The sequence below is a fragment of the Ornithorhynchus anatinus genome, chromosome X1, assembly GCF_004115215.2.
Source record: "Ornithorhynchus anatinus isolate Pmale09 chromosome X1, mOrnAna1.pri.v4, whole genome shotgun sequence".
In the NCBI taxonomy this organism is placed as follows: domain Eukaryota; kingdom Metazoa; phylum Chordata; class Mammalia; order Monotremata; family Ornithorhynchidae; genus Ornithorhynchus; species Ornithorhynchus anatinus.
In genome coordinates this window covers 7,903,495-7,927,249 of record NC_041749.1, presented here as the reverse complement: position 1 = coordinate 7,927,249, position 23,755 = coordinate 7,903,495, and the positions used below count along the sequence as shown (strand labels likewise).

At 43.7% G+C, this 23,755-nt stretch overlaps 1 protein-coding gene across 1 annotated transcript in view; it reads right to left on the bottom strand.

The window, feature by feature from the left end:
- The window catches only part of DLGAP2 (DLG associated protein 2), a 756,498-nt gene that overhangs the window by 37,126 nt on the left and 695,617 nt on the right, over window positions 1-23,755 (bottom strand). Inside the window, exon 10 of the mRNA XM_029051803.1 lies at window positions 4,507-4,856. Within this exon, the coding sequence (XP_028907636.1) occupies window positions 4,507-4,856 (350 nt within the window). The remainder of the gene's footprint in view (window positions 1-4,506; window positions 4,857-23,755) is intronic.

The window sequence follows — 23,755 nt, the reverse complement described above, 5'->3', positions numbered from 1 at the left end:
TATTTTAAGCACTGGTGTAGGTACAAGTTAATCAGGCTAAGCAAAACCCAGTCCCCCATGGAGCTCACACTCTTAATCCCCATTTCACAGGTGAGGGAACTGAGGCCCAGAGAAGTTAAGTGACTTGACCAAGGTTACACATCAGATGTGTGGCGGAGACGGGATTAAAAGCCAGGTCCTCTTGACTTCCAGGCCCACAACAACAGTGATTATCGTTCTTAGCTAAAATGGTTACCATTCTCCGAGCACGACAAGCCCTGGGGAAAAGTGTCTGGGGTGCTGGATGAGATCTTTTTCTTTTTTTTTAAGGTATTTTTTAAGTACTTACTATGTACCAGGCACTGTACTAAGCGCTCGGGTAGATATAGCCTAATCAGATTGGACACAGTCCATGTCCCTTAGTCTTAATCCCCGTTTTACTGAGGCACAGAGAAGTTAGGTGTATTGCCCAAGGTCACAGGGTGGACAAGTAGCTGTGATTAGCCGGGATTAGAACTCAGGCCCATCTGACTCCCAGGTCCGGGCTCCATGCAATAGGCCATGCTGCGAAAGCATGGAATGGATGCGGTGGCCACCTTCTTCAGGTGCTGCTGAGAGGCCTTAGGGCTCGCAGAGCTCTAGCCTAGGGAGAATCATCAACTCTGCCAAGGAGCAGCTCTGACAAAGGCCTGGACCATCTTAATTCAGTCAGTCAATCAGTGTATTTATTGAGCACTTACTCGGTGCAGGGCACTATAATAATAAATAATAATAATAATTACGATATTTGTTAAGCACTTATTATGAGCCAAGCACTCTACTGAGCACTTGGGTGGATACAAGCAAATCAGGTTGGACACACAGGGCTCACGGTCTCAATCCCCATTTTACATATGAGGTAACTGAGAAGTGAAATGACTTGCCCAAGGTCAAGCTTGTTAAGGGTTTACTATGTGCCAAACACTGTTCTAAATGCTGGGCCTGATACAAGTTAATCAGCTTGGACACAGTCCCTGTCCCACTTGGAGCTCACACTCTTATCCCCATTTCACACATGAGGTAACTGAGGTACAGAGAAGTGAAGTGACTTGCCCCAGGTTACACAGCAGACATACGGCAGAGCAGGAATTCGAACCCAACTCCTTCTGACTCCCAGGCCCAGAGCTCTATCTGCTAAGCCACGCTGCTTCCTTTGCCTGCAGGGATTCCATCAGCCATCTCCCCCTTACGAGTCAGAGGTCATGGGTTTGAATCCTGCCTCTGCCACCAGTCAGCTGTGTGACTGTGGGCAAGTCACTTAACTTCTCTGTGCCTCACTTACCTCATCTGTAAAATGGGGATGAAGACTGTGAGCCTCACGTGGGACAACCTGATTACCCTGTATCTACCCCAGCGCTTAGAACAGTGCTCTGCACATAGTAAGCGCTTAACAAATACCAACATCATTATTATTATTATTATCTACTTTCTTCGGCTACAGCCCGGACAGAGACTCTCTTGAAACACAGGGAAAAACTAGAGAGAATTTGTGACTACAAACTAATTTGCTATCATCAAGGTCCCTCCTTGGAACTGCAGCAATAATTGGCAATTAACAATAATCGATGTAAAATATTTTAACCAACCCATCAAGCCAAATGACACCAAAAACACAATTTATGCAAAACGCCTAGCTCATACATTAGATCAAGAGGCAATAGAAACTCAATTTATGTTAAGCAATAATTGCCACATGAAAGGATCTAAGCCACTTTTATGGTGTAAAAAAGTCAAAGATTTCACGTATGGCATAGTCAAAGAGGTGGCAGAAAAAAATCCAAAGATAAAATGTTCTGACACCAGTAATTTATCCTCAAAAGAAGTTGTGAAACCCACTCACGTGTGACTCAAGGAATTAAAAGCTGGGACTAGGGTGGATTTCATTTCATACAAGAACATGGAATGAAGATCTGCCTTTGGACTTGTGAACTGCTTAGATTTGGAGAGCCTTTAAGTGGACATCGGAGCGCTTTAGGGGGTAAAACCACTATGACAGACAATAAGATCATTCAGTGGTGAAGCAATATCCAGCAGTAATTGCTAAGTGATGATTTTGCTTAGTTCCTTAGCCTATCTGACCTGGTTCTCTGCTCTGGCAGTAAGACGACTGTCTCCTGAGAGTGTTTCTGTGTGTAGCAGTTGGTGCGTTAATGAGCACCTACCTATTCACCTGTGGACATAGTTATAGGCACATATTCTATTTACATGCTTATTTTCACTGGCTCTTTTTTTACATTTTTTGTTGCCCTTCAAGAAACAGTGTGGCCCAGCCCAAAGAATACGAGCCTGGGAGACAGGGGATCTGGGTTCTAATCCTCGGTCCACCACTTGCCTGCTGTGTGACCTTAGGCAAGTCACTTCACTTCTCTGTGCCTCAGTTCCATCATCTGTAAAATGGGGATTAAATCCTCCTCCCTCTCATTTAGACTATGAGCTCTACGTTAGAAGGGGATTGTGTCCAACCTGATTATCATGTATCTACCCCAGTGCTTAGCACAGTGTTTGAGACAAAGTAAGCGCTTAATAATTGCCATACCATTGTGGGCAGGGAATGTGTCCGTTTATTGTTGTATAGTACTCGCCCAAGCACTCAGGACAGTCTCTGCACACAATAAGCGTTCGATAAATACGAGTGAATGAACCCTAAATCTACAAAAACCCCTCAAAAATTGATACTTAGCAATGGGGAAAAAAGGCATCTCTGCCTAGCAGTCAATCGGTAGTCGTTCATTAGTGCTCTTCTAGTAAGTGGTTGGCAGAGGACAGTTGAGTTTATAAAATGATCCCTGCCTTCACAGAGCTTCCGTTCTTCTTTGTCCACACCCGCGAGGGTGACATCTCCTGTCTGAGAAAGGTGGTCGTGGAAAGATCCGCAATAGGTCACTGCTGAGAACAGAAGATCTACCGGGGGAGAGGAAGAGACGTGTTGTTGACCGTGATGGAGCTCTAAATGCTTTGGAGAAATAGTTCAATAATATCAAATAGTAATAATAGTGGTATCTGCAAAGTGCTTCCTAGGCGTTAAGCACTATACTAAACACTGGGGTAGATACAAGATAATCAGGTTGGACACAGTCCATGTCCCGAAGGGGGCTTCAGAGTCTAAGTAGGAATGTCTCTGTTATATTGCTATGTTGTACTCTCCCAAGCGCTTAGTACAAGTGCTCTGTACACAGTAAGCGCTAAGTAAATATGATTGATTAACCGAACAGGTACTGAATCCCCATTTTTACGGACGTGGAAGCCGAGAGGCACTGAGAAGTGAAGTGACTTCTCCCAGGTCACCCGGCAGGCACGTGGCAGAGCTGGGATCAGGACCCAGGTTTTCCTACTCAGTCCAGTGCTCTTTCCACTTGGCCAAGTTGCTTCCGCTATTTAACCCTCAGTATTAGTTTGAGGACCCTGGCATTCCCCAGCCCCAACGATGCCATATCGCACTCCGCGGAGCCAAGGAAATTAAGTTCGGTTTCCTTAAATGAACATCTGACTCATGAATTGGTTTGTCCTAATATCATCAAGAGAACATGCATCGCTTATCCAGGTTTCATGAGACTATCGTTGTCAATAACCGTGCACCAAGAGGGGTATTTTTAACTTCCATTTTCTAAACCGGATGTCAGTCCTGTATGGTGGGCAGTGAGTCAGTAAACTGTATTAAAACAAAAGTAACGACAGAGACGTGACACATATACATGCATTCACATGTACACACACACACACACACACACGTGAACACACATACACACAGTTGACCTAAAAAGTCTCAGAGCTGCAATCTTGTTCCAAAAGGGGCCCTGAACACTAATAACAACAACAGTATTAACAATCCCAGTATTTGCTGAGCTCCTACTCTGTGCCAAGCACTGTCCTAAGCACTGGGGTAGATACAAGATAATCAGGTTGGACACAGTCCAAAGGAGATGAAGATAAACTTGCCACCCTCCCCCCACCCCTGGCAAGTCAGCAATATCGTTTGTACATCTGGTGCTAATGATAAGGTAATTTCCCCTGGGATTTATTCATTCCTTTTCCTCCCGGGCGTGCACCTTTATTACAGAATATTCCTCATAGCACCATCACCGCAATGTGAATCCCAAGAAACAGTAAGCCTCCGGGCATCGATTGCTTGAGCATCAGAGTAGCCAAGTCATCCAGTTCAATGTATAGAACCAAGGTGGGTGACTTGCCCCAGAACGGAGTAATAATGCTAATAATTAATAACTGTGGCATTTGTGAAGTGCTTATGACGCGACAAACACAGTTCTAAGAGCTGGGGTAGATACAAGGTAATCAGGTGGAATACAGTCGCGGTTCCACACAGGGCTCACAGTCTTTATCCCCATTTTACAGATGAGGTCACTGAGGCACAGAGAAGCGAGTGAGGCGCCTCGCCTTAGGTCACGCGGCAGACACGTGGCGGAGCCGGGATGACAACCCAGGTCCTTCTGACTCCCGGGCCCGTGCTCTCTCCGCTAGGCCACAGCCTACCTGAATCCCGATGGACGATCTTCGGCTCTTCAGGAACTCCTCCGCTTTGGACACCAGGATGGCCTTGTCGCTGGTCCTCACGGAGCCGGCCTGGCTCTCGGAGGCCTGGCGCTGGGCCGCCGCCGTCTCCAGGGCGAGGTTCATGGCCTTGTTGCTGTCCAGACTTTCGGTGGAGTTGTAGAGGCCGCGGCCGTCTTGGGGCCACGGGGAGATCCTCTGAGTCCGGCTATCGTGATAGGCGTCTTGGGTGGATTCTGTGCTGCTCTGTGCTGTGACGGAAATTAGGGGCTTCGAGGTGGTCCTGGGGGGGACCGGTGGTGGGGTTTTTTTGTAACTTGTATAGGAAACGGCTGCAAAAGCGATGGAAAAGAAAGGATTAGTTTCTGTGTCCATCACAGACCGCTCGGCAAAACTGCGCATTAAGTACTGCACGTTATCGAAGCAGCATTCATTCAAAAGGATTTATTGAGCGCTTACTATGTGCAGAGCCCTGTACTAAGCGCTTGGAATGGACAAATCGGCCACAGATAGAGACAGTCCCTGCCCATAGATGGGGTTACAGTCTAATCGGGGGGAGACAGACAAAAAGAATAGCAATAAATAGAATCAAGGGAAAGGACATCTCATTAAGCAGCACGGCTTAGTGGATAGAGCCCGGGCGTGGGAGTCTGAAGGATCTGGGTTCTAATCCCAGCTCCGCCACTTGTCTGCTCTGTGACCTTGGGCAAGTCACTTAATCTCTCTGCATCTTGGTTACTTCACCTGTAAAATGGGCACTAGGACTGTGGTTGATATGTTTCCTGACTGCCAGGAGCTTACAGTCCAGAGATGAATGGGAAACGAGGTAGAAAGAGGTAATTTGAGATCCGACAGGCAGAAAGGAATCAAGTGTTTAGTACAGGAATGAAGTGCTTAGGAGAAGCAGCGTGACTCAGTGGAAAGAGCACGGGCTTGGGAGTCAGGGGTCATGGGTTTGAATCCCGGCTATGCCACTTGCAACTGTGTGACTCTGGGCAAGTCACTTAACTTCCCTGTGCCTCAGTTACCTCATCTGTAAAATGGGGATTAGGACTGTGACCCTCACGTGGGACAACCTGATGACCCTGTATCTACCCGAGTGCTTAGAACAGTGCTCTGCATATAGTAAGCACTTAACAAATACCTAAATTATTATTATTATTGTTATTAGAGTGCTAAGGGCTTAGTACAATGCTCTGCACACAATACATGCTTAATAAATATGATTGAGTGAATGAATAAGTGTATGAATATGAGAAAGAGAAAGGAACTTGGTTCTACTTGTGGTATTTGTAAAGTGCTTATTATGGGTGAAGCACTTGACTAAATGCTGGGGTAGATTAGACTATTGCTTTTTCACATGAGCTCACATCCTAGTAATAATTAATAATAATTATAGTACTTGTTAAGCTCTTACTGTGTGCCAAACAGTGTTCTAAGTGCCAGAGTAGATACAAGTTAATCAGGTTGGACACAGTCCCTGTCCCACATGGGGCTCACTGTCTTAATCTCCATTTTACAGATGAGGTAACTGAGGCACAGAGAAGTGAAGTGACTTGCTGACTTGCCCAGACAAGTGGCAAGCTGGGATTCGAATTCATGACCTCTGACTCCCAAGCCCCTGCTCTTTTCCCTGAGTCACGTTGCTTCTCCTAAGCACTTCATTCCTGTACTAAGCACTTGATTCCTTTCTGCCTATCGGATCTCAAATTACCTCTTTCTACCTCGTCACCCATTCATCTCTGGACTGTAAACTCCTTGCAGTCAGGAAACATATCAACCACAGTCTTAGTGCCCATTTTACAGATGAAGTAACTAAGGTACAGAGAGATTAAGTGACTTGCCCAAGGTCACAGAGCAGACGCGGTGGAGCTGGTATTAGGACCCAGGTCCTTCTGACTCCCAGGCCTGTACTCTATTCACTGCGCCTAGATTTTGACAGCTTCCACTTGGACTGAGGAATGAGTTACGTTAAACTTGCAACAGGGTTGGAATTTCAACGAGGATTATCAAAGTTGGTTCTGTTAGTACGCAGTGATTAATAAATACTACTACAACAATTTAGAGAAGCTTCCTTTCTAGGCGAATGGATATGGAGAATGCATTTTCAATCGTTTCCAAGCACCCATTTGACCATATTTCAAAGGATATGTCACCTATTTCATTCATTCAGTCATTCAATCGTATTTATTGAGCACTTACTGTGTGCAGAGCACTGTACTAAGCACTTGGAAAGTACTATTCCGCAACAGAGACAATCCCTACCCAACAATGGGCTCACAGTCTAGAAGTCTAGTCTACTTTTACCTGTCTCCCTTAATACTTCTTTTCTCATGTTTATAATCACGGAACAAGCTTAGTCTGGTGGATCTAGGACCGGCAGTCAAAAGCTAGAGATAACTTTCAAACTCCCCTGCCACAGTCAGAAAGCAAAACATTTAGCTCCTGGGTTTGAAAATGATAAGCAACTAACAAGGAACTATGCTTTTAACATCTGAATAATGTTTCCAGCCCCTTCTGTAAAGGCTCAGTGGAAAGAGCACGGGCTTTGGAGTCAGAGATCATGAGTTCGAATCCCAGCTCTGCCACTTGTCAGCTGTGTGACTGTGGGCAAGTCACTTAACTTCTCTGCGCCTCAATTACCTCATCTGTAAAATGGGAATGAAGACTGTGAGCCCCACATGGGACATCCTGATTCCCCTGTGTCTACCCCAGTGCTTAGAACAGTGCTCGGCACATAGTAAGCGCTTAACAAATACCAACATTAATTAATTAGTTTGTGCTAAATACTAGCAATATATATGTTTGAATGATTAAACACTCCTTTCCTTCTATCCATTACTGTAGGTTTCAACATTACACTAAATTTTGTTTTTCATAGAGGAAAATTAGGAATGCAACAACATGCAATCATTAAGTCTATGTGGTTAACTGAACGGTTAATGTAAATGGTTAACATTTTTTGAAATACAGTTAGATATATCAGATAATTTAAAATGATTAGTCTTTCTCTTTTCTACTAGAAAAACCAACTATCTTCATAGTCATAACTATCACTTCAGAAAACTCAATAATTTTGCCTTTTGAATATACAACTTGTTAATACAGGTGTATGATAAAATACCAAGTAATATCATGCATTTAAAGTAGTTACATGCTTCCTTAAACAGTTATGGGGATCAAATTGTACCATTTAAAGGTGATAGATAAATAAGACTAGAAAACATTAAATGGGATGTGAAGTTAGGACTGTTGAGAGAAATGTTATAAAAAGTTGTATTTTTCTTCATTAGACAGGTTATCATTGTAATGACTAATTCACTGTGTTTTGCCAGCTGTGTTCATCTCACCAGTGAACAATAAACATATGGCAAATATGATAATAAGGCACCAAAGATAAATACAAGTCAAATGACAAGAAATCAGCCAACGACTTGCTTGGAAAATACAATGTGCAGAATAGGCAGGCATTCTAGTTCAGTCATTAATACTTACCTAATTTTCCCCCAGGTTCCTAGTTACAGATGTTTGCACTAGAAAACTCTTCTCAAATTTATTTAGCAGATTTTAAAAAGTCAAAGTTTTGAGGGGCTTTTTCAATTTGGAATATTTTTCCAATAATAGTTTGGGATTTGCTACCAAAAGAGTATGCCATGTCAATCTTAGGCTGGCAAACCATCAGTCAATCAGTGGTATTTATTAAATGCTTACTGGACACAGAGCACTGTACTACGTGCTTGGGAAAGTAATAATAATGATAATAATGTTGATATTTGTTAAGCGCTTACTATATGCAAGGCACTGTTCTAAGCACTGGGGTAGCTACAGGGTAATCAGGTTGTCCCACATGAGGCTCACAGTTAATCCCCATTTTACAGATGAGGTAACCGAGGCACAGAGAAGTTAAGTGACTTGCCCACAGTCACGCAGCTGACAAGTGGCAGAGTGGGGATTCGAACCCATGACCCCTGACTCCCAAGCCCGGCCTCTTTCCACTGAGCCACGCTGCCTCTCTACATAGAGTAGAGTAGGTAGCTACAGAACCTCCCCACAAGGAGTTTACAGTTGACGGGGGAGATGTTGAAATAATTACAGAGAGGGAAAATAGAGTATAACAGCACATGATAAGTGCTGCGGGGCTGGGTTAATGATGAGGCTCTGAAAAGTCCCTTTATAATTTATTCAAATTAATTAAAAACATCATTATATCATGATCAGTGTGTGCCTTGGACTCCGATGCATTCAGAGTCAGAAATTCTTCATTTATTCATTCAGTCATTCTTTCAATCGTATTACTGTGTGCAAAGCACTGTACCAAGCACTTGGGAGAGTAGTGTATTTAACAATAAAGAGACACATTCTCTGTTCACAGTGAGCTCATAGTCTACAGCGCGGGAGAGATAAATAATAATAATAATCTTGGTATTTGTTAAGCGCTTACTCTATGCAGAGCACTGTTCTAAGCCCTGGGGTAGATACAGGGTAATCAGGTTGTCCCACGTGAGGCTCACAGTTAATCCCCATTTTACAGATGAGGTAAGTGAGGCACAGAGAAGTTAAGTAACTTGCCCACTGTCACACATGAGACATATGAGAAGCAGCGTGGCTCAGTGGAAAGAGCACGGGCTTGGGAGTCAGAGGTCATGAGTTTGACTCCCGGCTCTGCCACTTGTCAGCTGTGTGGCTGTGGGCAAGTCACTTAACTTCTCTGTGCCTCACTTACCTCATCTGTAAAATGGGGATTAACTGTGAGCCTCACGTGGGACAACCTGATTACCCCGTCTCTACCCCAGCGCTTAGAACAGTGCTCGGCACATAGTAAGCACTTAACAAATACCAACATTATTATTACAGCTGACAAGAGTGGCAGAGCTGGGAGTCGAACTCAAGACCTCCGACTCCGAAGCCCAGGCTCTTCTCCACTGAGCCACGCTGCTTCCCCAGATAAGTTACAGATATATGCTTAAGTGCCATGGGGCTAAGGCTTCTCCTCTAAGCCTCACATTAGCCTACTTAATGCAACTCAAACTCCTCTCTCTTGCTATTGACTCCTTTCTCTGTGGTCACGTATTCATTCTATCACTGAATCCTGTCGGTTCAACCTTCTCTAACTCACTAAATCCGCCCTTTCCTCTCCATTTAAACTGCTACCATGTTAATCCAAGCATTTATCCTACCCCACCTTGATTACTGTATCCACCTCTCAGGAGAAGCAGCGTGGCTCGGTGGAAAGAGCCCGGGCTTGGGAGGCAGAGGTCATGGGTTCGAATCCCGGCTCTGCCACTTGCCAGCTGTGTGACTTCGGGCAAGTCACTTAACTTCTCAGTGCCTCAGTTACCTCATCTGTAAAATGGGGATTGATTGTGAGCCCCACGTGGGGCAACCTGATCACCTTGTATCCCCCAGCGCTTAGATCACTGCTCTGCCCATAGTAAGCACTTAACAAATACCAAGCTTATTATTTGCTGATCTCCTTGCCTCCTGTCTCTCTCCACTCCAGTCCACACTTCACTCTGCTGCCTGGATCATCTTTCTACATAAATGATCAGTCCATGTTTTCCCGCTCCTTATAAAACTCCAGAGGTTGCCCATCCACCTCCGCATCAAACGGAAACTCCTCACCGTTGGCTTTAAAGGACTCAGTCACCTTGTCCTCTCCTACCTCACCGCGCTATTCTCCTACTACAACCCAGCCCACACACTTCGATTGACTGACTGACTTAATCAAAGATATTTATTTACTGCTACTGTGAGCAGTCAACCCTTTTTTTAAAAGTGGTAATTGAGAGGCAGCTTAGCCTAGTGGATAAAGCGTGGACTTGGGAGCCAGAGAATCTGAGTTTTCATCCTGATTCCGCCACTTACTTGCTGTGAGACTTTGCATAAGTCACTTAACTTCTTTGTGCCTCAGTTTCCTCAACTTTAAAATAGTGATTGAATACCCGTTCATTCTCCTACATGACTGTGAGCCCCGTGTGGGACATGGACTGTGTCCAATCTGATCACCTTGTATCTACCCTAACGCTTAGGAGAGTGTTTGACTCATAATAAATGCTTAACAAATACCATTAAAAAATTGCTAAATGCTTACCATGTGCCAAGCACTGTACTAAGTGCTGGGGTACATGCAAGACAATCAGGTTCGACATTCATTCATTCAATTATATTTATTGCTCTCATAATATCCCAACTGGATGATTGCGTCAGCCTCCTTTCGGATCTCCCTTCCTCCTGCCTCTCCCCACTCCAGTCCATTCTTCATTTCGCTGATCGGATCATCTTCCTGCAGAAACGCTCTGGGCATATCACTCTCCTCCTCAAAAACCTCCAGTGGTTGTCTATCAACCTTTGCACGAAACAAAAACTCCTCACTCTTGGCTTCAAAGCCCTCCATCACCTTGCCCCCTCCTACCTCACCTCCCTTCTCTCTTTCTACTGCCCACCCCGCACCTTCCGCTCCTCCGCCTCCCACCTACCTCCTCACCGTCCCCCGTTCACGCCTATCCTGCCATCGACCTCTGGCCCACGTCCTAATGATGTCCCGGAACACCCTCCCTCCTCACCTCCACCAAACTAACTCTCTTCTCCTCTTCAAAGTCCTAGAGAGCTCACCTCCTCCAGGAGTCCTTCCAAGACTGAGCCCCCACCTTTCCCTCTGCTCCCCCTCCCCACCCACCCTCTGTTCTTCCCCCTTCCCCTCCCCTCAGCACTGTGCTCATTTGTATATATTATTTATTACCCTATTTATTTTGTGAATGAGGTGTATATCTCCTTGATTCTATTTATCTTGATGTTGTTTTTGTTTTGTTTTGCTTTCTTTGCTGTCTCCCCCGTTTAGACAGTGAGCCCTTCATTGGGCAGGGATTGTCTCTGTCTGTTGCCGAATTGTACATTCCAAGCGCTTAGTACAGTGCTCTGCACAGAGTAAGCGCTCAATAAATACTATTGTATGAATGAATGAATTTATTGAACTTGGGAGAGTACAATAAAAGAAGAAACAGATATGTTCCCTGCCCCCAATAAGCTTACAATCTAGAGGATGGGGGCTCACATCCTAAAGAGGAGGAAGCCCAGGCACTAAATCTCCATTTTTGCTGATGAAAAAACAGAGAGAGAGAGAAATTAAGTGACTTTCCCAAGGTCACACAGCAGACAAATGGCAGAGCTAGGATTAGAACCCAGGTCCTCTAATTCCCAGACCCACATGCTGTTTCCTCTAGGCCACACGGTTCTATTTTACAGTTTGATATTTACCCCTCTGGATGGTGTCGAAATCAATTAATTACCATCGTGCATATTTAGACTATATGAAATCACCACTTGAAGCCAGGAATAACAGTGACAATATGAACATCTTTCACGTCTCTCAGTCATAAAAATGATATAATCAATTAAGTGCTACTTCTTAGCTCTGAGCCACAGTAGTACAGTTGATTTAAACTTTGCGGCTAATTGCTAAGTCCGGGAAGAGAAGCAGAGTTCATTATTCCTGAGGAAGCAGTAATTTAGAATTTCTTCATTTTTCAGATCATCACTATTTCTTTGAAAAGCACCATGGAGATTCCCTTCTTCACAGTGAAACATTATTCAACTTGAATGTAACAGTCACTGAATGTCCTGCAAAACTTAAACTTTCTGATGCGAAATTTTAGTTCTCTATTTTAATTGAATAATGGTGATGCTTAACCACCAGACTCTCTCAGTGCGCTGATCAACCATCTGGCTGTAGAAAAGAAAAAAAGATGACACTGCTTCCTTTCCAACAATTGATCTGAGGTAGCCACAGCTGCTACAGAGAACAACATTTCAAATGAATCCGCTGTCCCAATTAAAGAAGATTTGATCTTCACAGATGCTGCAGTCTGAATTCAAAAACTGTTCCATTGAAAAATCAACACGTGCCTCTTATTACAAAGTGGGATAGGTTTTATTTAAGGGTCTGCCTCCCTGAGTAGAATGTAAAAAGTGTAAGGTTCTCTGGGGCAGGGAATCATTCTACTCTACTCTTCCAAACACTTAATAATAATAATTATGGTGTTTGTTAAGGGCTTACTATGTGCTGAGCACTGTTCTAAGCGCTGGAGTACTGAGAAGCAGCATAGCAGCATGAGTCAGGAAATCAGAAAGTCATGGGTTCTAATCCTGACACTGCCACTTGTCTGTTACGGCACCTTGGGCAAGTCACTTTACTTCTGTGTAGCTCAGTTACCTCATCTGTAAAATGGGGATTGAGACTGTGAGCTCCATGTGGGACCGGGATTGTGTCCAACCTGAGAAGCAGCGTGGCTGAGTGTAAAGAGCGTGTGTTTGGGAGTAAGAGGGCATGGGTTCTAACCCCAGCTCCACCACTTCTCAGCTGGGTGACTTTGGGCAAGTCACTTAGCTTCTCTATGCCTCAGTTATCTCATTTGGAAAATGGGGATTAATAATAATAACAATAATAATATTGTTGGTATTTGTTAAGCCCTTACTATGTGCCAAGCACTGCTCTAGGCGCTGGGGTAGATACAAGGTAATCAGGCTATCCCACGTAGGATTTAGAATCTTAATCCCCATTTTACAGATGAGGTAACTGAGGCACAGAGAAGTGACTTGCCCAAGTTCGCACAGCTGACAAGTGGCATAGCAGGGATTAGAACCCATGATCTCTGACTTCCAAGCCCGTGCTCTTTCCACTGAGCCTTGCTGCTTCTCTGAACCCCATCTGGGTCAACCTGATTATACCGTATCTACCCCAGTGCTTAGAACAGTGCCTGTTACATAGTAAGCACTTTCAAATACTAAAATTATTATTATTAGCAACCTGAGACACATTTCTATTCCAAACTTCGATTAATCAGGAGCACAGATGAAAGAAAAGCTTTTACTTCAGATTTGGGAGTGGAGAATGGATGTTTAGATACACTGCCTGCTTGCTTTGTGTTGCTGCCACTTTCTGGAGAAGAGTGTTTCTCTGGATTTTAAACTCCCTGTGAAGGTTTCTACTAAATCTATTATATTGTCCTCTCCCAAGCACTTAGTACAGTGCTCTGGACACAGTTGGCGCTCAATAAATGCCATTGATTTCATTAAAATGATATTTATTATACGGTATGTGTCAAGCACTGTTCTAAACAGCGTGGCTCAGTGGAAAGAGCATGGGCTTGGGAGTCAGAGGTCCTGGGTTTGAATCCCAGCTCTGCCACTGGTCAGTTGTGTGACTGTGGGCAAGTCATTTAACTTCTCTGTGCCTCAGTTCCCTCATCTGTAAAATGGGGATTAAGACTGTGAGCCTCAAGTGGGACAACCTGATTACCCTGTATCTACCATAGCGCTTAGAACAGTGCTCTGCACATAGTAAGGGCTTAACAAATACCAACATTATTATTATTATTAAGTGCTGGTGTAGATACAATTTTATCAGGTTGGACACACTCCCTATTCCATATGGGGCTCACAGCTAAATAGGAGGGAGAATAGGTATTGAATTCTCATTTTATAGAGGAGGTAACTGGGGTCCGGAGAAGTGAAGTGACTAGTCCAAGGTCACACAGCAAGCAATTGGCAGACTGGGGATTAGAACCCAGGTCGTCTGACTCCCAGGCACATTTTCTTCCCATTCGACCATGCTGCTGGATTGTCCGATTGCTGCTGAAGTCCAGCATTCCTCTCAGGGTCACATCTGGAGAATTTCCAGTCAGTCCTAAACCAGTCTTGACTATAGGAGGGAGAGTCAAGCAGAGGCATAGCCATTCCATTCCTAGCTTGGGCAGTGGCAAGCGAGTGGAAGGTAATATGCTACAAGTCAAAAATCATCATTCAGGGCAGCAGCGACACAGGAGAGAGTCGAGGGCGGAGAGTCATGTTTACTGAGCAGAAGGAAACAGTGGTAAACCATTTCTGTATTTTTACCAAGAAAACTCTATGGATCCACTACCAGAATGATTGTAGATGGAGGCGGGCCGTTCCGGGAGAGATGTGTCCGTGGTGTCGCTATGGGTCGGAGACGACTCGACGGCACAAGACAAGAAGTCCAGCAACAACCAGCACTAGCCGAATTTGACATCTCTCACAATGATGGACATTTTCCCTTACACAGAGTATGTCAACAAGTCGGCTTCTGTGCCCCAATTGTATGTTAAACGGAAAGAAGGGAGTAATACAGCCCTCTCTGTACTTTGGAATCTCAGGACATGGCTACCATTAAATCATCTGAAATAAATTTTCTCTATAAAAACTCAATTACCCTTTTAAAGATAAAACAGATAATTGTGTTTAGAAGAAAGGTTCATAGAGGGGTAATGATATCCTTGGGGTTTAATAAGCATAGTGCCATTCTCTTTGCAATCTGTTTACTCTGAAGCAAGTCTCTGACATCTTTTCAAACATGTAACTGTGACAACTTTATGAAATCAAGCAACGTGAGACCAGTGTGACTGGATTATCTATTAGAGAGTGATATGTACATTTATGTATGCCATCTTCAACTTTTCACTTTCCGCTGACTTCAGTGCTTTCAAATATGCTCATGTATCTCCAATCTACCCTCCCCCGACTTTAAACCCAAAGCTCCCTCCAGTTATCACCCCTTTTTCCCTCCTACCATTCCTCTCTAAACTCCTCGAGTGAACTGCCTACACCCACAGCTTCTTCCATTTTCTCTACTCCAATTCTCTTCTTGAACCCCTCCAATCTGGTTTTCACCCCATTTGCTTGGCAGAAACTGCCTAAGCAAATACAATCAATTGTATTTGCACGAATGAGCTCCTTCTTGCCAAATCCAAAGGTCTCTACTCCATCCTAATCCTCCTTCACCGTTCAGCCGTCTTCGTCAGTGTTGACCACCCCCTTCTCCTGAAAAGAATGATCCAACCGTAGCTTTGCTGATATTGTCGTCTCTTGGTTCTCCTCCTATCTCCCTGTCTCTTCCTTTTCAGGCTTCTCCTCTGCCTCTCAGCTCCTAACTAATCCAAGCATTGATTATATCCCTTCTTGGCTGCTGCATGAGGATTCTCACTGACCTCCCAGCCTGCTGTCTCGCTGCTGCCCGGATCATTTTTCACTCCACGTCTCCCCACTCCTCAAGAACCTCCAGCGGTTGCCCATCCGCATCCACATCAAACAGAAACTCCTTCTAATTGACTCTGAAGCATTCCATCGGCTTGCCCTCTATCTTCCCTCACTGATTTCCTTTACAATCCAGCCTGCAAGCTTGGCTCTTCCACTTCCAACCTACTCGTTGTCCCTTAAACTCATCTGTGTTGCAACTGACATTTGCCTTTGTCTTCCTTCTGGCCTGGAACTCCCTATCCCTCCATATACGGGAGAACAGCACTCTCTCCACCCTCAAAGCTTTATTAAGATCATATTTCCGCCGAGAGGCCCTCCCTGAATAAGCCCTCATTTCTCCTACTCCCTTTCCCTTCTGTGTCAGTAATGCACTTTGGCTCTGTGATATTCACCCTACCCTCAGCCCCACAGCATTTATGAACATACCCATAATTTATTTTAATAAATTAATAAAATTAATTTATTTTAATCTATAATAATAATGATGATGATGGTACTTGTTAAGAACTTACTATGTGCCAAGCACTGTTTTAAGCGCTGGGGTAATAATAATAATGTTGGTATTTGTTAAGCGCTTACTATGTGCAGAGCACTGTTCTAAGCGCTGGGGCAGATACAAGTTCATCAGGTTGTCCCACGTGGGGCTCGCAGGCTTAATCCCCATCTTACAGATGAGGTAACTGTGCCCAAAGTCACAGAGCAAAGTGGCGGAGCCATCATAAATTTTTGATAGATATTTCCTTACAAATTTTCTTGAACATAGCTAAGGAATAAAATAATCAATGGTATCTATTCAGTGTTTCTTGTGTGCAGAAGGTCCCACCTCCACAACATGGCTAAAATCCGCCCTTTCCTCTACATCCAAACTGTTACTATATTAATACAGTCACTCACCCTATCCCTCCTAGATTACTGCATCAACCTCCTTGCTGACCTCCCAACCTCCTGCCTCTTCCCATTCCAGTCCATTCTTCACTCCGCTGCCCGGATCATCTTTCTACAGATACATTCGGGACATGTCAGCCCCCTCCTCAAAAATCTCCCGGGTTGCCTATCCACTTCCGTATCAAACAAAAACTCCTTACCATTGGCTTTAAAGCTCTCCATCACCTTGCCCTCTCCTACCTCACCTTGCATCTTTCCTTCTACAACCCAGCCCGCACACTCCACTCCTCTGGTGCTAAACCTCTCACCGTGTCTCCATCTTGCCTGTCTGGCTGCCGACCCCTGGCCCACATCCTACCGCTGGCCTGGAACGTCCTCCCTTCTCAGATCTGCCAGAAAGTGACTCTCTTCCCCTTCAAAGCCTTATTGAAGGGACACCTCCTCTAAGAGGCCTTCCCAGACTAAGTCCCACTTTTCCTCATCTCCCACTCCCTTCTGAGTCACCTTGACTTGCTCCCTTTGCTCTTCCCCCCTGCCTCCCGGCCCCACAGATATGTATATACCTGTCATTTTATTTATTCGTATTGATGTCTGTTTCCCCCCATTCTAGACTGTGAGCTCATTGTGGGCAGGGATTGTCACCTTTTATTGTTGATTTGTACTTTCCCAAGATCTTAGTACAGCACTCTGCATACAGAAAGTGCTTAATAAATAGTAAGCACCTAATGAATGAATGAATGAAAGTGCCGTGCACCGATTAAACACTTGGGAGAGTACAATACAACAGAACGGGTAGATGCATGCCCTTCCCAAAGGAGTTTACAGTCTGGAGGCATCTTAAGTTTACCTTTATTTTGGGGATATCATTTATAGTGAGAATTTCTAACAACGTGTTGCTATATTCTGATTATTATTTACAATAGGTCCCAAATTACACATCTATACATATTAAAGTAGGCCATGGAACAAAATTCAATTCCCAAAGCCATTTAAGAGCTACCAAGGAAATTTCAAAGTTTGCATTTCATTGTCTAAAGAATGACATCTCCATTTACAAAACACACAAAAAACCCAAACCCCCCTCAAAAAAACCCTCTAAAACCCAGCTCCACCCAAAGTAGCAAACAAAGCCATTCAATTTGAAACATCTGAGAATCAAACGGCGGCACTTAAATTTACTGCAATCGCTTAATTAGAACTTGAGGAGAACAGCAGAACAGGAATTACAATAATTGAGTTTATCGTAGTGTAAATCAGTGCCTCTATATTGGAGAAACCAAACTTGGGAGGCAAAGAGGCTAAGGAAAAGCTTAAAAGCCATTTTGACAGTGTAATTAACGTAAATTTCCAAACATAAATGTAAATCTAACAAGAATCAAGGTCACATCCCACAGAATTCCCCACAATGGTGGCATTAAAGCTAAAAAATCATGTGAGTAAAATGAATGCTGAGAAATCCTTGATGGACTGGTTGCAAAGAACTCTATTTTAGATGTGATAATGAGCAAGAAATTACAGTTTAACCAGTATTCAACATCCTGTAGGCAGCAAAGCCAAGTGGTGACAGCTGTTTCACAGTTCTAGACACGTCCATTTTCATCTTAGATATTTCTTAAACATTTTGCAAAATATGGTCTTGGATTTTCAGAAGAAAGATAGTGAATCAACTTTTAAATATCTTTTGAGAGACTAAGAACGACTAAATTTGGAATTCAAAGTATATATTGTAAGTAACGGAGACATCTCTGCTTTGTGCGATGAAAACAATAATTCCCCTTCTTCCCCCACCCCACCAAAAAATAAATAATGATGATTAAATGTGTTACCTTTTAACAAGATTAGATCAAGTCAACAAATCAGGTTTTTCATATTTGTATATAATTGCTGATGATGGCGTTTGTTAAGCCCTTTCTGTGTGTCAGCCACTGTAATAATAGTAATAATCATGTTGGTTTCTGTTAAGTGCTTACTATACGCCAAGCACTGTTCTCAGTGCTGGGGTAGATACAAGGTAATCAGGCTGTACCACGTGGGGCTCACGGTCTTCACCCTCATTTTACAGATGAGGTAACTGAGGCACAGAGAAGTTAAGTGACTTGCTCAAGGTCACACAGCTGACAAGTGGCGGACCTGGGCTGAGAACCAGCGACCTCTGACTCCCAAGCTCGGGCTCTTTCCATTAAGCCATGCTGTTTCTCTAAGTACCAGGTGCTGGGGTGGATAAAAGCAAATTGAGTTGGATACAGTCCCTGTCCCATGTGGGTCTCAATCCCCATTTTACGTACGAGGTAACTGAGGCAGAGGGAAGTGAAGTGACTTGGCCAAGGTCACCCAGCAGACAAGCGGCAGAGCCGGGATTAGACCCCTGACCTTCAGACTCCTGAACGCGTGCTCTATCTACTACACTGTGCTGTTCTGATAGCTGATACAGCAGTATATGATATATTACTAGAGGAACACAATCCATTGCTCTGGGCAGCGGCTTTATGGAGGTGAGTCTCGAACAAGCTGTGAGTAATTCTGACAAGAAATGAAAACGAGCTAAGGGTTCTGAGCGGGGATGAAAAGAGTGCAGACCAGGTCTCCTGATCTGTCGACTCTTCAAAACCCCTCTGCCGGGCCAGACCTCAAAGACCCACCTTTTTGTCCTCATCCTTTTTCAAATGAAAAAGTTCCCCCTAGGGAGAATTTTCATGACAGAATGTTGAAAAGTCTGTTTTTAGAGGAAATGCTGACAGACTCTTAGCAGTGATGATATCAGGTGTCTTTCTGGATCCGTTTCTTTGAGCACCTGCAAATTGAGTAGCAGATGGTGCCTAGCATATGTTTTTTTCGATCAATGGGTACGGTTTTTCTTGTAGTTGAAAATCTCTACACATGAATTTTGCAGTCTATATTAAAGAGGAAGTAAAATTGCATTTTACCATTCTAGCTGGGCATGATAGATTAGGCATTTGGAGATTTATCCCGTGGAGGGATTCATCATAAAAATAATTTACTTCTAGATGTTTTTCACACTATAAAATGCGTACAAAACTGCTGACCTACAGAAGGTATTATTTATTCACACAGTCTAACATTTGTGGACTATGATACTTTATTGTAGAAAAGAAAAACATCCTCACTGAAAAAAGTCAATATAATGATACTGCAAATGGTACTTCCAAGGTCAAGAAGCTATGCAAGTCTGATTTATTCTTCTCAGAAATCAGTTTTAGTTGTAGATTTTTAAACACTACATTGGTACATCCAGCTTTCTAACCTATTATTTCCAGCAAGTTTGATAAGGAAGATGGAATGTCTTCAAATTTGTATTATGGACCATAGAGTGATGTTCCTAAAGAGTCTGTAAGAGTAGAATGGAAAATGTGGTTATTGACCTAAAATCATATGTCAAGGTTTTTGATTCACTGTTTATATATGTTCAGTCAAGAGAAGACTGTAATATGTCTGTTAACATCAGTACTTATCGGATAAGAGGCCAGTTTCTATGTATTTTCAAGGAGTAATAACAGCAATAAATAACACCACTTTAACCACGAAAGCAACATAATTTAAAGGAAAGAGCATGGGCTTGGGAATCAGAGGAAATCATAATGTTGGTATTTGTTAAGCCCTTACTATGTGCAGAGCACTCTTCTAAGTGCTGGGGTAGATACAGGGCGATCAGAATGTCCCACGTGAGGCTCACAATTAATCCTCATTTTCCAGATGAGGTAACTGAGGCACAGAGAAGTTAAGTGACTTGCCCACAGTCACACAGCTGACATGTGGCAGAGCTGGGATTCGAACCTATGACCTCTGACTCCCAAGCCCAGGCTCTTTCCACCGAGCCACGCTGCTTCTCAATGGGTTCTAATTCCACTTCTGCTAAGTGAGCTGGGGAAGGTCCCTTCACTTGTCTGTCTCTCAGTTTCCTCCTCTGTAAAATGAGGATTAAATACCTGTTTTCCTTCGAACTTCAGACTGTAGGACATGGACTGTGTCTGACCTGATTAACTTGTACCTCCCCCAATGCCTAGTAAAGTGCTTGGCACCTAGGCAGGGTGGCTCAGTGGAAAGAGCCCGGGCTTGGGAGTCAGAGGTCCTAGGTTCGAATCCCGGCTCTGCCACTGCTCAGCTGTGTGACTGTGGGCAAGTCACTTCACTTCTCTGGGCCTCAGTTCCCTCATCTGAAAACTGGGGATTAAGACTGTGAGCCTCACGTGCGACAACTTGATTACCCTGTATCTATCCCAGAGCTTGGAACAGTGCTCTGCACATAGTAAGCACTTAGCAAATACCATGATTATTAAACGCTTACAAAATACCGCAGATATCTAATGCTAACCACTGTGCCTCCATGTTGCCTATCTGGCCCTCCAGCCCCTAGCCCACCTCCTGCCTCTGGCCTGGAATGCCCTCCCTCTTCATATTAGGCAGATAATTACTTTCCCTGCCTTCAAATCCTTATGGAAGGCACATCTCCTCCTCTCTTCCCTAAACCCCCCGTTTCCTCTTCTCCCACTCCCTTCTGCATCACCTTGTCTTGCTTGGTTCTTCCCCCTCTTCCAGCACCACAGCACTTAAGTACACATCTGTCATTTATTTATTTCTTTTGCTGTCTGTCTCCCCCACTGTAGAGTGCAAGCTCGCTGTGGGCAGGGAATGTGTCTATCGCTGTACTGTGCTCTCCCAAGCACTTAGAACAGTGCTCTGCACCCAGTAAGCACTCAATATATGCGATTGAATGAATGAAATAAATAATACACATTGGAGTAGGTGTGGAAAGACCGATACCGATTATCAAAGATTGAACATGCTCAATAACCACCGCTTGGCAGTAGTGATTTGATTCTGGGCCTTACACTCCAGAATCTTAGTACTGCATCCAAGAGCTACAGAAATAAAGCTAATAGAATTCAAGCTCACCACAGTCTTCTACGGCACACAATAATCCATGTTCCAAGGGAAGGGACAAAATGTTAGAAAAGGTTGATGTGAAATTGCACAATGAATCATCCATTAGCTCACCCTCAGAATGAAAACAGAGTAACTGAGGCATAGACTAAAATGGCAATTTACTGGGCTGCAGCTGGCTCATTATTATGCTTCTTCTCACATGTTCTTGAAAAGCATTTATCCTCGGTCTTATGAAGCCAGTATGGAAGAAGGATTCAAGATTGGCAATAAATGGGAGTTTGGAAAATATCTCAACATTTCAGTAGATAAAAATCTACATAACACATAGTGAATCTGTATATCTGTATAAAATCTTACTGTGTGCAGAGCAGGATACTAAAAGCTTTGGAGAGCAAAATAATACAGAGTTGGTGACATCCCCTGCCTACGGTGAATTTAGTGTCTGGGGGGTTGGTGGAGGGAACTTTTCACTAAAATCTGAGGTTTCCATGATTTCTAACTGCTATTATAAAGCAGAGAAATTATTTTCTGACAGTGAAAAAGGAAATCTTTTCTCTCCTCTCTACAAAATAGTGCATATTTGCAAAGAAAATGCATGATCTGAATGTCAGCAACTAAAGAAAGCTTCTTCTGAGAAGGACAGGGATTCCCCAAATTTCAGAGCCCCCAAATCTCAAGCTGCTTATTTACAGGGAGAGCTAAAAGCTGCTTTTCAGGTTTAGATTACTCAGAGTGTGTCCCCAGTGAGCCTTCGAGAAACTGCAGCAAATATATAGCCACAGAAAAATAAAAGCCCTGAGATGTGTATTTTGACTATATCAACAGGGACTTAGGAACTTTAATGGGGAGTGTGTCCTTCACAGAAATTGCACACATGACATCTGAAGAAAATTGTAATAACAGCTCCCCTCTAACACGTAGTCAGAGAGTCAAAGACCTGAAATAGTAATAAGGTTGCTTCAGAAAACAGCAGCGAAACATTCAGCACCTGAAAAATTGATTTTGAATAAGGGTACTCCAAACTCTCATCTTGTTTGTATGCTATTACTGCCTCGTGGTTGACAATAAGGCCTAGGAACTTTACTGTTCTGAATAGAACTCTTAAATGCAGACAAATACACACAAACACACACCTACACACACTCTTTTCCCCTCTATCTCTCTCTCTAATACATATTCCCGAAACCTAGATGGTCATCCGTTCTTTTTCAATTTTAGTGCCATCGTTGGTGAAATTTTAAGTGAGTCCATAAAGGTATTTACTGTCTGGGCTGGATTCATCCATTCAATCATATTTATTGAGCAGTTACTGTGTGCCAGGCAGTATTAGAGAAGCAGAGTGGCTCAGTGGAAAGAGCCCGGGTTTGGGAGTCAGAGATCATGGGTTCTAATCCCGGCTCTGCCACTTGTCAGCTGTGTGACTTTGGGCAATTCACTTGACTTCTCTGTGCCTCAGTTACTTCCTCATCTGTAAAATGGGGATTAAGACTGTGAGCCTCATGTGAGCCTCTGATTACCTTCTATCCCCCCCAGTGCTTAGAACAGTGCTTGGCACATAGTAAGCGCTTAACAAATGCCATTATTATTATTACTAAATGCTTGGGAGAGCACCTAGCAGGGTCCAAGTCTGCTTTTGATACTGCTTGTGAGGACAATGGAATTCCCAGTCTTAGGTATATCCCTTCATACTGTTTTGTCACCATATTAATCAATCTGCTTCTGTTGCATTATTTTAGTCCTTTGGAGCTCTGCTACTAGTCCAGTGAAAAGGCACAGCAGCATGGATTAATGGAAAGAGCATGGCCTGGGAGCCAAATGACCTGGGTTTTAATCCAGCCTCTGTCATTTGTCTACAGTGTGACTTTGGGCAAGTCACTTAATTTCTTTGTGCCTCAGTTTTCTCATCTGCAAAATGGGAATTCAATGAACATTCTTCCACCTACTTAGTGGAAAGAGCACGGGCTTGGGAGTCAGCGGACTGGGGTTCTAATCCCGGCTCCACCACTTGTCAGCTGTGTGACTTTGGGCAAGTTACTTCTCTGTGCCTCAGTTACCTCATCTGTAAAATGGAAATTAAGACTGTGAGCCCCACGTGGGACAACCTGATTACCTTGTACCCTTACCCCACCCCTGCAGTGATTAGAACAGTGCTTGGCACATAGTAAGCACTTAACAAATGCCACCATCATCATCATCCTCATCATTAGACTGTGTGCCCCATGTGGAATCTGATTATCTTGTATCTACCCCAGCACTTAGTACAGTGACTAGCACATACTAAGCACTTAATAGACACTATTAGTATCATTAGATGTATATAATAATAACCACAACAATAATAATAAAGAGACCTGAGTTCTAGCCCCGACTTGCCTGGAGCTGGTTAACCGGGGTG